The 16,103-nt window shown below is 35.2% G+C and overlaps 1 protein-coding gene across 4 annotated transcripts in view; it reads left to right on the plus strand.

Annotated features, from left to right (window-relative positions):
* Positions 1–16,103, plus strand: part of myom1b (myomesin 1b) — a 147,299-nt gene that overhangs the window by 6,054 nt on the left and 125,142 nt on the right. For all 4 annotated transcript variants that reach the window (XM_051928730.1, XM_051928731.1, XM_051928732.1 and 1 more), the window contains exons 3-4: positions 8,228–8,371; positions 13,764–13,977. In XM_051928730.1, the coding sequence (XP_051784690.1) occupies positions 8,228–8,371; positions 13,764–13,977 (358 nt within the window). The remainder of the gene's footprint in view (positions 1–8,227; positions 8,372–13,763; positions 13,978–16,103) is intronic.

The raw sequence follows: 16,103 nt of genomic DNA on the forward strand, positions 1-16,103 counted from the left end.
GCTGCACAGGGGCCTTCAGCAAGCTAGCTACACCACTGCTTCAGCAGTACCTGTCTACACATACACACAATGCAATTTTCCCTTAATTACATGAATCCAAGTCTGCGACTTTCACATAGTTTGCACATGAAGTTTTCTGTTTGGGCTTTTGATTTCTATGTGAAGGTCCTGCTGGAATATGATTCACTGTCTTAGGCTCCTAAAGTTTATCTTCACTATTAGAAAATGTAATTTTTTTTTCATCTTCTCAAGTGCTAACTGGCCAATGTTTCTTACAGTTATTAGCGTAATTTGTGTTTCCCTAATTGTCACATTTGAAAAATTAAGTAAACACAAAAATCAAGACATGTATTGCAAAACTTACGTGTTTAATATATTACAGTTTGCTTCCATAAATATAGTATGTGTGTGTATATGCAAATGATACACGTTACTGTATTTCCATTACTGTTTTCGGTCTGTAAATATATATAAATTCTGCACTGTGAACATGTCACCAAAGATTAAAGCAGTGAATAGCTCGTTAGTTTTTAGAGATGCCACAAAAAGGCATAGTGAGGTCTGCCTCAGAAATTCAGTTTTTACATAACATATCTCAAATCCACTTAATCCAATTTAGAGCCACAGGTTGCCAGATCCTATCCAAACAATCGTGAGATAATGGCAGAAAACCACCATGAACAAAGCACCAGTTAATTGCAGGACCTAGTAAAACACACACACACTCATACCCAAATGGAGCCAATTTGGAATCACCAGTCAATCTAAACAGCTTGTCCTTGTGGATGTGGGAGAAAATCCACCTTGATACCTTGAGAATGTGCAAATTCTACACAGACAATTCCTGGCACAGGATTTGATCACAGGATGTTGAATCTGTGAGGCAGCCAAGTCAAGTGAAGTCAAGTCAATTTTATTTATAGAGCTCATTTAAAAACAACAGAAGTTGACCAAAGTCCTGTACAGCTCTGTAAATACACCAATACCTATATATACAGTAGTAAATAAATACACCTAAAACAATAACAAAAAAACAGTAACACTAACTGCTATACCACTAAATACAGTTTTTATATTCAAACATCTGATAATATTTTCCCAGAAATGTTTATTTAAGCATACCGTATAGTAATGAACATTGTGAAGGATATGAATTAGAGTTTATTTACTATGGTTCAGAGTTTTATGAATTCCCAGTTTCACTTCTTCCATCTACTATGGAATCTGAAAATACCTACTATATATAATGTTAGTTTCATAGTGGTGGCTCTGAGGCTAGGGATCTGCACTGGCAATCGGAAGGTTGCCGGTTCGAATCCCGTAAATGCCAAAAGGGACTCTGCTCTGTTGGGCCCTTAAGCAAGGCCCTTAACCTGCAATTGCTACGCGCTTTGAGTAGTGAGAAAAGCGCTATATAAATGCAAAAAAAAAAAAAAATTATTAAAAAAAAAAAATTATAGAAGCAGCAGAATCCGCCAATGTCTTTCACTGTGTACTATATTACAAACAAGAGTTTGTCATAACTGAAGATAATTTTCTTATTTTTAAGACTGCCTCCATAAGAACTATAAATAGTCTGTAATATGAAATACAGAACCAAAGAGGTTCGAGAAACTTTTTGTTGTAGCTTTCACTTGCCTTTTATGCTGACTGCAAGGGAAAGCAGCAGAATTTAGTTAGAAAACGAATTGGGAGATGAATCAAAACAAAAGCAGAAAGTGGTAGGTCATAACCTGGATGTCAATAAGCAAATCACAAAGATAGAGAGGACAGGACATCTAAAACCAATAAATACACACATCACCAGAGTCAAAACATTAATCTTAACTCATACTCAAAAAGCACAGTTGGAATTTGTTAACCAGAAATGTTTCAAGATAGCAAGAGAATTTAAATTTAAGATTTGGTTTGAGTCAAACCAAGGACAACCAGGAAGTGCACAACATGGCCTTTATACACTTAACACAGATATGTTACAAGCCATACACTTCCAGTTGACCTTGCCTAACAATAGAATAGCAACAGTACACAAATATTCCTCTAATTGGTGGTGCCCAAAGGAAAAACAACATTATACCATTATTTTCAATATCATTAAAAGCATATCAAGTACAAAAGCAGATGTGACCACGAGACTGATTGACCTCTGAAACTCCAACAATGAAGTCTAAGGAATTTTTAGACGTCAGAGAGAATTTATAAAAATTCAGAACCAAGAACCCGATCAAGCCCCCGTTGTTTTCTATTATCAAAGTATCAAATGAGCAAAAATCAACTGTCTGATCACAACAACTTGAAACAGTTTTTAAAAGGCTACCAGCAAATGAACACCTCAGTGGGTTGTCAATGAAACCAATTTACTTAGTTGACCATAAGTCTTACTTTGAAATTATATTTTTGAATATTTAGAATATTTAGAATAAGAGAATTAACTATTATTGTATTTAACTCCCTTCTCCATCTCTTATTTATATAGATATTTACTTCTCCCCTTCTTTTGTCTAATGTTGCCTTATTAAAAAGCTTAAAGAAATTTTCCTTTAGCTAAGCTCTCCTTCTCAGGGATGGGGTTTGATTTGTTTTCAAATTTGTTGGGTTATAAATGGATCTGTTTGTATGGAATGATTACAATGAAAATTAATAAAATAAAAATATTAAAAAAAAAAAAAAAAAAAAAGAATATTTAGTATCATATGTCTGTGCTGAGAGCATGGACATAGACAGAACTCTTGACGAATAAATGAGGGGGAGAGGCTGGTCTTCAATTCAAATCCTTGATCCCATGTGAATATGTTTCCTCTGCTTGCACTGCTCTGATTTTCTGGGAGTATTTATTTAACAAAATTTCAGCAAAAAATTAATACATTTTGACCATTGTAAGCCTACAACTGGAATACTTCACATGTGGATTATGCGCCATGAGTAATGTGAAATTTTTTCCACTCATTAAATAATATTGTTTACTGTGGTCCAGCATAGGTATCCACAGACATCTATTCTATCAGAAAGTTTGTCATCTCTATTCTCCATGAAAACATATCATTAATTTTTTTTCTCGGATGCCACTACAAACCACATCAGGGTAAGTAACATATAAAAAATATCGTTTTTGGGTGTAGTATTCCCTTAAGGAGACAAGGCACATTGCTAAATAATTCAACATAGAACTGAAAACACATATATCATAATCAAAACAATGCTCAAAAAAGAATAGAAAACATAGCATACAGAATGAGTTAATTTAAATTGCAACAAAATGAATTAAACTACATTTAACCTGGAATAAAGACCCTGGCTAAAATAATGAAAGTTTGTGGCTTGATCTGTCATTTTTGGTCATGGTACCCCATCCTCATGACACATGATATCAGCACCACAAGCATTTAAAGATGCCAGCATGGCACTCTAGTTATTATAGTTCAGAGATAAAATTCCAAATAAATCCAAATCTTATGTTTTGCAGTTTTGTTAGGATTCTTAATGTTCTTTTGTATTTTTTAACCAAAATTTTCGATTACTGTACTGTATTTTGGTTCTTATACGTGGCCCTTGTCCTCCTCTTTATGGGTACTTTTAACTTGACCTGTCTTTTGACTATGGTTTTTTTGTCTGCTACCTAATAGTCTTTCATGTCCTGATTATTTTAAAGTTTAAAGCTTATTCATTTATTTTAATCATTATATTACATTGCATGATTCATAAAGTAGTTTGCAATAGTGCTCATTTATAAAGGCATCATAAAAAAAATATTTAATTTAATCTTACTACTGATCTTTAATATTTGATTATACTTTGTAGCAGTAGAGGTTGTTATCGACCTCTTGAACCCTCAGGTACCACGCCAGACACCAGGTGAAAGTACAAGTACTATTCTTTTTATTATAAATATGTGCACTAAGCACCCTCCACTCCACACTACTCATACAAATACCAATTCTCTCTCTAAACAATACTCTCTATCCTCCTCTCCCAGACATTTAGCCACCCTTCCTCCCAGCTCAGCTCAGTGTCTGGGCTTTCCCACAGTCCTTTTATATCCCCTGACCCGGAAGTGGTTCCAGTCCAACAATCCATAAGTCCTCATCACTTCCGGGTCAGATTAAAAGTCCTTTTCTTCAACCCGGAAGCACGTCATTCCTTCCAGTCATGTGATCATGACGCACTTCCGGGTTATAGGGCACGTAGCACTCTGTGAGCCTCCCTACAACAGCTCCTGGTGGTCCCCACGGTATCCAGCAGGGTTGTTTATAAAAACTACAATGTCCATAATGCCCTGCTGGAATTTGGGGACCTTCCATGCTGCTGGGAGGGCTCCATCTGGCAGCCTGGAGGTATGGACCGGAATATTTGGCCGGCCATCCCTCACAACTTCTAAAATGTACCATATATAGTTTCATTGTAATAATTCTATTGATTGCATGTGCATAATTATGTGATAATGATTATTACGAAAGATTCCAAATAAAATAATAATTTGCTATAATTTGACCTTGTTGAGGACTACTCCTCCTAATCCTCCTCCTACTTGCCCCCATAATCCTGAATTGGATGAAGTGGGCTTAAGATCGTTTAATACTGCTTTTCACTCATTACAATGTGTTTTTGATAGGAATTCATTATGAAATGCTTTATAGTAAAAAGTAACATTCACCTTTATTTCTTTGCCTATGAAAATCATTGCATATGCCTTGCTTGTAATATTTTTTGTAACCATTCTTCATAGCACAATGTGTAATGTAAATGCACTATTCAAAATAATATTTAGGTGTAATATTAGTTTTACTTCTTTTACCTGTAGTTTGTTTTACAATAGATGTTATCTTAAACTGCATAACCCCATTCAAAATGGCTATCAGGTTTCTAATTTATTTTGCATTTATAACCATAAAAATCACTGAGAGTTTCCAATCATATGCTCATTTGTGCACTAATAAAGTTTTGTGAGATACTTGCCCACCACGTATGTGAAACAGACAGCAGTTAGGCTGCTTATCGGCTCTTGAAAGATACACTGGGTGGCCTGTTTGGCAGACCACAGTAGCAAGCAAATGCCATATGAGCAACTAACAAGTCAGTCTTCTCAATCTAGCTATACACGTGTCAATTGTTCACAATAGTTTCAATATGCTAAACATTTAGGGAACAGTGTGCATTTAGATATGTAATACTGTTCTTGAATATTAAATGATCAAGTAAAATTTCCCTGCTGGTCATTGCCTGTACTAAATAGAAACACTACTGTTTTCTGAATCCAGCAGAATATGTAGTAGATATCTCCATACCCCCAAACTTTTTGTAGTGAAAAATTTTCAAGCCCAGGCAGGAAACTTTTTCTTAATCCATAAAATACTAAAATAATACCATTATATTGGTCTGCTCCCAACTCAAATCAGTGAAAAACAGGCCAGCAAATCTGTCATGGAAGAAAACCAGGCTGTATTGAATTACTCCTATTAGATTGTCTGAAAGAGTTTTTGTTTTCTTATGCTTTCCATTTCTTTGAGGGGAAAATATTTGATTATTTATTATTAGCAACTGATAAAAATGTTAATACAGTAATTAAAATGTACTTATCTTACCTTATAAGTAAGGTACATTTTTCATTTTCATGTTTCCCCGGATTTGTTGCTGCCTTGTACATGATGTTACCAACACAGAACCCAACTTTCTCTAATGCAGAAAGTGTTTTAAACAACGTCTTTTAAATGGATGGAGAAATGGAGTTTTTATTGTGCTTTACACATGTGCTTATTTTTGGCACTAGAATATTATTATATATTTTATTATTATTATTATATTATTTTTTGGCACTATTTATTTATTTCTTCTTTCATTCATTTAGCTTCTGAATCTACTAAGTCCAATATAGGGTTACAGGGACAGCAGCATCCAGAACAAAAGCTGAATCTCTTTCCTGCAGTTTAATGGTATCAATAATAATAGTGACAGAATCCACTTTAGCTCAGCAGATTGGTTGCTTGTTTTTGGTCCCTACAGTAGGACTAGAGTGCATGTTGTTGCATGTTTGCTACTCAAAGAAAAAAATTGTAGAAATAAAAGCATGATAGTGTACAAAAGTCTGGCCAGTACAGCACTTTTTAATTTTTACCACTCACATCATTCCTTTCAAGATTCACAGCTTAGGGAGCTTACCTTTTGAGGTGTCTACCTTGATACTGGGAGAAGGACACTGAGACTAGTTAGCACAACATATTTCTTTTATAACAACATAAAGTACTATTCTACAATGTAAACCTACTGCAGCCTTCTGCACCCAGAATACTACACAAGAGGAGAAAGCTACAAAAAATGGCTCCTTTTTAAACAAAAAGATTACAGGGAGGCATACACAAAAGGCAAAGTACAAAGTACAAATAATTTGAACAGAAACAAAAGTCCCGCTTCTTCTTTGAGCATACCAAGAGTGTCTAAAAACCTCAATGCACCCAATGGTGATTTCTGGTAATGGGGTATGGTCAAGGAGCAAGTATAGCAGGAAACTTTGTGATATCAATGACCTGAAGGACAGAATATGGACTGTGGTATTATCTATTCCCCGCAAAATGTGCATCAGGGCTTTAAATGGTACTGTGGCTCATTGGTTTTTGAGTGTTGAACATGATGACGAACAGGTTGAGACATTCCTGTAAATCATCTTGCATATATGAAGTATATTTTGTGAATAAATTGTTTCGCCATTCAAATGTTAACAAATTTTGACTCATCCTGTATATATACAGTATATATATATTGTGGCGGATGGCCGGCAGCTAATCCCAGCCTGGACGCCCCTGAGATGGAAGGATGGGGGAAGGCAGCTTTTCCAGGACATTTCCTCCCCCTAGATGGCAGCTCCCCTGGAGAGTAATGGGGCCCTGGATTCCAGCAGGGCATCCTGGGACTTGGAGTGCAGTTTCTCAGCCCTGTTGGGTACCGTGGGTGCAGCCAGGAGGAGCTGTGAGAGGACCAGAGGAGACATGCCTCATCCATAGCCCAGAAGTACTCCTAAGTCACGAGGATGAGAGCCCTGAAATACTTCTGGGCTGAAGAAAAAGCCAATTCTCCATCTGACCCAGAAGTGCTAGCAAGTCACGTGGGCAGAAGGACAGAAGCACTTCTGAGTCAAGGACTATATAAAGGACTGTTGGGAACCCAGCGTCGAGAGGAGTGTGATAGAGCTTGCTGGGAGGTGGAGGAGAGAATTATTGTGTTTACTTATTATATTGTATTGCCTGTTTACTGTGGCTGGGGTGCTTTGGAGGCACTGCTTAAAAAGAAGAAGAATTAGAAATACTTCTGAGTGCTTTTAACCTGTGTCTGCGTCTGTCTGTTGGGTTTAACGGGCAACAGCGACCCCTAGCATTCTTACAATATATATATATATATATATATATATATATATATATATATATATATATATATATATATATATATATACATATATATATAGATAGATAGATAGATAGATAGATAGATAGATAGATAGATAGATAGATAGATAGATAGATAGATAGATACTTTATTAATCCCAATGGGAAATTCACATTATATACTGTGTATATATATATATATATGTATATTGTATATATAGGGCGGCACGGTGGTGCAGTGGTAGCAGGTTAGGTGTATTGGAGATCCCTAGTGTGTGCTTGGTGTGCGGGTGTGTGTGCCCCGCGGTGGGCTGGCACCCTGCCCGGGGTTTGTTTTCTGCCTTGCAGACCCCCGTGACCCTGTAGTTAGGATATAGAGGGTTGGATAATGGATGGATGTATATATATACTGTATATATATATATATGTCTTCTAATTGGGTACTTTGGCTTTCCACTAACACCCTAAAAGATGTGTAGGTTTGGGTATGCTAAAATGGCCCTGCATGGGTGTGTGTGTAAATATGTCCTACTCTGGAGGGGTATCGTATTCAGGGCTGTTTTCTACCTTGCATCTAGTGCCACCATGGCTTTTACCCCTTGCTAAACTGGATTAAATGAGTATGAGTATGTTATGTTAAAATTTTAGTAAAAGTGCTATTATAACTAATTCAATTATTTAAATAAATATTTTCTATGTTTCAAGTTAAAAATAATGACATTTCAAAGCATCGTTAGAGGTGTTATACCATATCTACAGTGCATGCAACCACTGCTTACTGAGAAGGCATTTGCCTACTGTTAAGGAATTCAATGATAAATCACCTGATTTCTTTAATTGTGCTTTTTTTCCTGCAGATTGAAGGTCGCCCATTCATCTGGTGAGAAAATGGAAATGACATCTGTGAAGTTGAGTCCACTACCTAAGAGAGTAAAACCCTCCTACATTGCTTATGATGAGAGTGACATAATTGGCTATGTTGTTCCAGTATTTAGGGGCCGGTATGTTCAGATATGTTTCATACTTTCACAATAATTAAGGTTACTGAATTTTCATGTACTGATTTACTAAGACCAGTCTATCTACTTGTTGCCTGTATTAGTTTCTGAGTAGACAGCTTTTCAATTTCATTTCAAATGTAACTATATTTGGGGTAATAATCAAAATGGAACCAATGAAATCTGAACTGACCTGAACCAAACTGGACTTTGAACTTTACTGCCAGGCAACATGGTTGCTAAGAATTTCTCTTGGTCTTACATCCATACACATAACAAGGTACATAGAAACAACACAGTATACAATACATGATATCATTAAACCATTATATAATACAGTAAACACAAAAATAGTAAAGTAGAATAGCATTCCTGCCCAGTAATATATTAAGTAAGTCCTATAAAAATAAATATAATTTTTATTAAAAGGAGGGGAACAGAAATCAGGAAGAGACTGTGTTTAAACATAGTCACTGCAGTAGGAAAGAAATTGTTTCTATGTCTAGCAGTTCTTGCTTTTAGTGACCGGTAATGTTTTCTCGATGGTAATAAGTGAAATTGATGGTTACCGGGGTGAGTGTAGTCTTTGCTTATATTTGCAGCTCGTTTCCTGACCTGTGATGCATACAGGCATTATGTGAAACACAGTAAGTTCTGCAATTTATATGTACTTAATAAAACATAAATTCAATTGTGACAAAAGTGTTCTCAACTAACTGCCTTTCAATATATACTTCCTGTACTCTGGCACAAGATGGCTTTAATCTTTTCTTGGGGGTCATTTTCTGCTAAGCTACGGAATTATCTTCAGGGTCACAGTGGTCTTTTTTCGGCTATGGCGACACCAAGCTAGAAATCCTTTTAGCAGACCTCTAGTGCCCTATGCTATGCCTTAAGTGAACAACAAAATGCACTTGCACTTAGTTAGGGATCATGTGTTGCCACTTAACAGACTGAAAGTTTATGACTGGCTTTCTGTTAGTCCTCACCTTTAAAAGGACAACATAATCCCAGTTCTACCAATCTGTGACTATGTGCTGCCTCCTATTGGACAGGAGATATTCTGCTGCCTTACCAGTACTCCTTTGATTCCCTCTTTTGTCAGAAGATCAGGCATCACTATTGTGTATTTGGGTTTGCCCTCCCTTTAGCATTCAAGGGGAAAATGTTTCTTCCCCTCTTATAACTTTTTCTCTCTCCTGTGGATTGTACTTCTAAATATTCCACACTACCATTGTCTTTTTTGACAATCTTCCAACAACCCAGTTGTTATCTACACTTTGCCCTTTCTTTTAGCATTCAGTCCTGTAAAATCTTTCCACCTTGGCATGCTCCTGTCAACTGGTACTTTATCACAATGTCAAGTCAAGTTTATGTTCATGCGCACATAGGACAATTAAATTCACAACTGCATGTCTCCTCAGAGCAATTAATAAAAACACAATATAAAAGAAAGAAAGAAAGAACATACCTCATGCATTTCAGAACAGGTAATCTACTTAAAACTAAGCAAGCTCGGGCTTGGCTGGTACCTGGATGGGAGACAAACCAGGAAAAGATTGGGTTGCTGCTGGAAGAGACTCTCTGTGGTCATAAAAGATCTCTGGGCCTCCTTCATAAAAAGTAGGGCATATTCCAATGCCCTGACTACATTGGCCACCACGGCCTTCTTATTCTAGCCCCCTAATCATCCTCTGTCTATAATTGACTAACCTTCACTCTGCCCTTCACCAGCTGATGTGTGGTGAGCGTACTGGCGCAAAATGGCTACCATTTCATCATCCAGGTAGATGCTGCACATTAGTGGTGGTTTAAGAGGCTCTCCACTCAGTATATAAAGCACTCTGAGTAATGCAAAGAATTAATGTTATAATTATTATTATTATTAGATAGATAGATAGATAGATAGATAGATAGATAGATAGATAGATAGATAGATAGATAGATAGATAGATAGATAGATAGATAGATAGATAGATTTTTATACAATTAAACAAAATGCATTTGCAAGTATTACACATACACATACTGTATACTGTGTATTGTAAATGTATATCTATAGATAGATAGATAGATAGATAGATAGATAGATAGATAGATAGATAGATAGATAGATAGAATTATATACAATATAACCAATATAAATTTGCAAGTATTATTTATCTACATATACTGTATGCAGTACATATACTGTACACTGTTACCTATGCTAGCTAAAAGGGGAAAAGTAAGCACGGAGATAGCATTAACATAAATTAATCTTGTTTTTACAAGTAGTGAAATAAAACAGGTGAAGTTGTGTATGTAGAAACCCATACAGTAAGTACAACGTATGGCATTATAGCAATATAATAAACTTTGTTGAATCCTGAAGATGAGGATAAATATAACAGAAGTGATAAACAACATCTGAAAAGATAGGAGAGAATAAAAGAATGAAGACATGAATATAAACATAAGAGACAATTTTAAGAAGAGCCTAATTCATATAGGAATTTATGAGCGTTTTTAATGAAGATATTTAGATTACAAAATACAGTTACTAAAACAAAGGTACAACACAGAGGGTGCATTATTGACATCTAAAACAGAAATAGTAATAGTAGTATTAATACTGCCACATGTATACAGTAAAATTCTTTGTTGCAAGTAACTAATGCAAAGTAATACATAACATTCATTTTATATTTAATAGAAAACACATATAAGCTTACCTCAGGTATTCCTTACTCTTGTATCTATTCTTCCATTCCCTGAACTCCTGTGGGAAAAGACTTTGTTTAAATCTGTCATCTTAAGCAACATTAACACAGATTTGAAAAGAAGCTCAGTTTACCTTTCTGGACAGGAGAATCTTCAAAAGCATTTGTCTAGTCATAAACAACAAATGAAAAAATGGTTTTCCTGTTACTGTTTTGCATGCACACACAATGTAAGAATAAACCAAGGTTTGCTATGAACATATACAATGGCAGTAAACGAGTTTAAAATGACATGGCAAAACTGTTTAGAAGGGAGTAGCAGAGTAAATGATTACTTTATTACCAAAGTACAATTTGGAAAAATTATTGAAGAATGAATTAACCACCGATATGATTCTCATAGAATTCACAATATTGAAGTTACTAAAACTTTAGGAACCAATAATTATAATATTAAAATATATATTACATTCTGCGGTGGGCTGGCATCCTGCCCGGGGTTTGTTTCCTGCCTTGCGCCCTGTGTTGGCTGCGATTGGCTCCAGCAGACCCCCGTGAGCCTGTAGTTAGGATATAGCGGGTTGGATAATGGATGGATGGATATACACTATTACATTATAGTATATGCATAATATTATGATATAATTTTATGCTATAGTGTTTTGACATTGTGAATATGCAAAACATGATTCATTTTAATTTCCAAAAAACACATTTTCAATAAGTCAAGTCTTTGCAAACTGGGACAGTAAAAAAGCAGTAAAAATATTTCCTGCAGTGCTGATAATGTAATACACAAAAATACAATCAATATGAAAATAAATATTAATCCAAAGAGGATAACTAAGGAAATCAAATAAACAGGCAGCATTACAACATCATTGCAAAAAATAACATAATTAATCATATGGACGCAGGACAGCAAATATTTAAAAGGACAATCAGAATTGCCAATATTCAGCTGACAATTATTCAAAAGTCAAACCTAAAATGTTTGGCAGTAAGAGAACATTTAAGGAGGAGGTGAAACGTATGAAAAGCAGCAATGCCAAAGGTTGCTTTTTTTCTGATGTTTTCACTACTGACAGGGTTGGTAACCTGGTCATAACTACAGTATTGGGAAAATTCATCTTAAAGATTTTACAGAATTTATATAATAGAAAACAACATGCAAGAAAGACTAAAAAATTAATGACAAATTGGGGAAAATCTAAAGGACAAAAAGCAAATGTAACTAATACTTCCCTGTTATATAAAAAAGGATATTAGGCCAGTTACCTTAACTTGTATCACAACCATCCTAGAAGTGATTGGAATACAAGTTTAGTCAAGGACGGGTCTGTTTTGCTTATATGCTGGGAGTGTATTATTCAATTTATGCTTTTTGTAAGGTACTTGATGAGAGGCCAGACATTAAAGGGCAAGTCGTAAGCATTCAATGTATCTCATGTAGATGGATGAGAACCTGGTCATAAGTGCAGAAAGCAACACATAATTGTGCAAGTGCCTCTTTCTGAGTTGATTTTAAAAGTTGAGTGCTGTAGGAATTATACTGTGGTCACTGGCCTTTTTAAATTATGTGAATGATTTACAGATAAATGTAATTAACAAGGAGCCTTATCTTAACACTGCATTAACTGGATTATCAGAAATTGTGGACTCAGTAAAATCCCCTCACCTAGACTATAAAATATTACATTTTGTAGGACAAGAGAAAAACGAAGTTTAATGTAAATAAATACAATGTTTTCCTCACGGGGAGTAAAGTAAATATATACAAATCCACAATGTGAGGTCCAGCAACTAAAATTAATAATGTTTTAAAATGATTTTGTCATAGTGGACTTACCACTGGCAAATACCAGATACCACACAAAAATGATTAATACTGCAACTAAGACACTGGACTCATTGGGTACAACCAAAAGACATTATGCTAAGTAAGCTATACAATGTACTTGTGACACCATGTTTGGAATGCTGGGGAAATTTTCAGTTACCATACTGCAAAAATGAAATAATGGCATTTCGTAAAATTTCAGAAAAGAGTTACGAGACTAATTCCAGGACAATAGACCTTTCTAGAAAGACTAAAGGAGTATGCATTACCAGTGGTACCAGCTACAAATGCATTTTATTGAACTGTGAAAAATTATGACAATAAGTTGAATAATAATTGAAATTGAAAACAAAGATTTAAAAGGAGACATAAAGACTTACCTCCTACTTCCCAAAGATAAGCAGATTACAATAACTGAAAACTCTAAATGAGATGTATAAGTGAGTGTGGCCTGAAATGCTCCGGGATCCACTCGGCATTGTTTTGTATCTTGCACCCAGCCTTTATAATGTCTCTCTGCTCTCCAGAATAAATGAGTCATAAAATATATGGATGAATAATTAAGTATTTAAAAATATTAAGGGGATAAGTAAGAATGATGCAACAATTAATGTAAATGACATTCTTCATCAAGGGCAAAGTAAGGCAGAAAGGAAAAAAAAGAACTGCAAAAAAATGTAACATGCTACTTAGTAACATATTTGAAAGATTATGATTATGAATCTTTAGAGTACAAATTAACAGTTTGTGTTCCAAAAACAGATCTGATTCTGGTTTTAACTTTACATATAGTCTGCCATTGAAGGAGAAAAGCTTTATATTATGTTAAATCATTTTACATTTTTCTCCTCAGCCGAGAACACATCAGTGGAATAACTGACACTGAAGAAGAGAGGATTAAAGAGACAGCTGGATATGTTGCAAGAAGAAACCTTTTATCTACTGGTGAAGGTGTGACGATTGTTGCTAACACTGCAGAAGATTCATTAGCTGAGGAGAGATTTGAAAAGAAGAGCAGGAAAGTCTCTGTCAGAGAATCAGCTGAACGGATCAGCTTAAGGAAGAGGGTGAGTGTGATTGACACTAGATACCAATTGTTTCTCAACCTGTAAGTTTTATTTTTCAGTTGAGCTTTTTGGATATTGTTTTTGTTTTGTTTTTATCCCAATTCATGATAGACTGTAGTAAATTCCATCCTAAGCATACAATATTGCACCTGCTCATTGAATGGTGGTTCTTTAGTGCGATTCTAAATTGGAAAATTCACTAATGGGCCTCCACAGATTTAAAAAATACAAATCCTTTACCAATATATCAAGAAACTAAATAACAAATAGTTGTGTGTCTTTTGTCATGTATATCTATTTATTTTTATTAACGGTCAACAGTGTAGGGCTGCTTTAACTACTTTCCTATTAAATAGGACCAGGTTGCAAATATGAAAATAAAATACATGAGAAGAGCTTGAATGATGCCGATAAAATGATCAGTCTTGATGGGGTTTAGTGCAAAAGAAATGATGACAGACAAGTAACAATGTTGGCTTCCCTTACAGCTTATAATCACACTGCTCACAATGAAAGCTTCTGTAATGCACAATATTTCTTAATTAAGACTGTTTTCCCAACAGCGCTCTTACCTTACTGATATTAAAACAAGTTTGGGTCCAATAGTACTGTTATGGTTAAGGAATTTTTTAAAAGTCTTCACTCAGAATCAATTCAGCATCTGCATTTTAAAGCTCCTATTAATTCCTCATAATATATGCGGCAGTAGTAACATAGTTTGGGTAAAGCCATTTGCAAATTATTTTACTGTCAGACTCTCAAATAGTACAAAAAATATATCTAGCACATTATTTTAGTAAGTTACTACTTTTGGAAGACATTAAAGAATGGCTTTTGTTTAGCATGCCTGAATATTACACAAACTTCTTTTTGATATACCTATGTAATTAATTCAGATGTTTCATTGTAATTGAATTACGTAACATAACATAACATTTCCTCAACTATGTAGCATTACATTGTTTAATGCAGAATGAGCTACAGAGGAGACTGATTTCCCCATGCCTGCTCTAAGCTAAACAGGACTAGGACAAATTAAATATCGAGAATTAAAAACACTGACAGTTTAGGAGTCTCTCCAACATTTTTCAGTTATTATATCAGGTATAATGAAGCAGACTGCCAAAGTAATGTGGCAATAAGCATATGCATGAAGACTTTTCTTTTATGCTAAATATAGTGGTGTAATTTAATTGACTTCTTGTCTAGCAAAAATAAGGCAGAAAGTAAAATAGCAAATAAATTTGCTGCAAATTAAATGCTATATGACTTTATTCCATTTTAGTACCCTTTTGAAAGACAATGACTACGCTCAGACTAGGGCAACATGGTGTGTTGAGTACTGCTGAGGTACAAATGCAGGACCCTGAGTGGAATTACAAACTTGGTTAAGGTTAGCGTTTGCACACTGACCCTATGTCCATATGAGTTTTCTCCACATCCTCTGGTTTCTCGCTAGTCAATCAACCATCTGGTCTGTAGAGGGAGGAAATGAAGAGGCATTAGTTTACACCACCACCTTGTGCATTGGAGTTGAATTAGCACCAGAGCCTTTAAGCTGTCCCTAAGGCATACGTGTGCTACAATATACACTGTATTATAATAAGAAAACAAAGTATGAAGAGCTGGGGTCCCAGGTGGGAAAAGCACATTTAAAAGAAGTCATTTTTCTTTTAGGCTGGAAGGTAAAATAGTTTGGTTGTTTTAGAGCTGTGTCCTGAATGTGTGTGCTAGTCAGATTGATGGTGTTGTTCTGGTGGAGGCATCTTTTATGTGGCATGCAAAGGAAGAGGTGGAGTTTCATGAGGGCAGAAGTGAAGTCTCACTCACTCGTTACACTCACTAAGTTCTTATGTTTAAGTATATATATATATATATGTGTGTGTCAGTTTAGTTATATGCTTTGAGATTAATGAATTGTTTTGGAAAAATCAGTTTTATACAGTAGGTATCAGCCGCTTATCATCTCAGTTTTGTTTCACTATTACCTAAACATTGAAGTTATTATTACTGTTTACCTAAACATTGACGTTATTATTACTGTATGTGCATTTCCATGCTAGGTGTACAGACCTATTGAGCATATTTTATTTTTAAAATGATACTGGTCTGATAAGAATATTCAC

The sequence above is a fragment of the Erpetoichthys calabaricus genome, chromosome 6 (assembly GCF_900747795.2).
Source record: "Erpetoichthys calabaricus chromosome 6, fErpCal1.3, whole genome shotgun sequence".
Classification (NCBI taxonomy): Eukaryota; Metazoa; Chordata; class Cladistia; order Polypteriformes; family Polypteridae; genus Erpetoichthys; species Erpetoichthys calabaricus.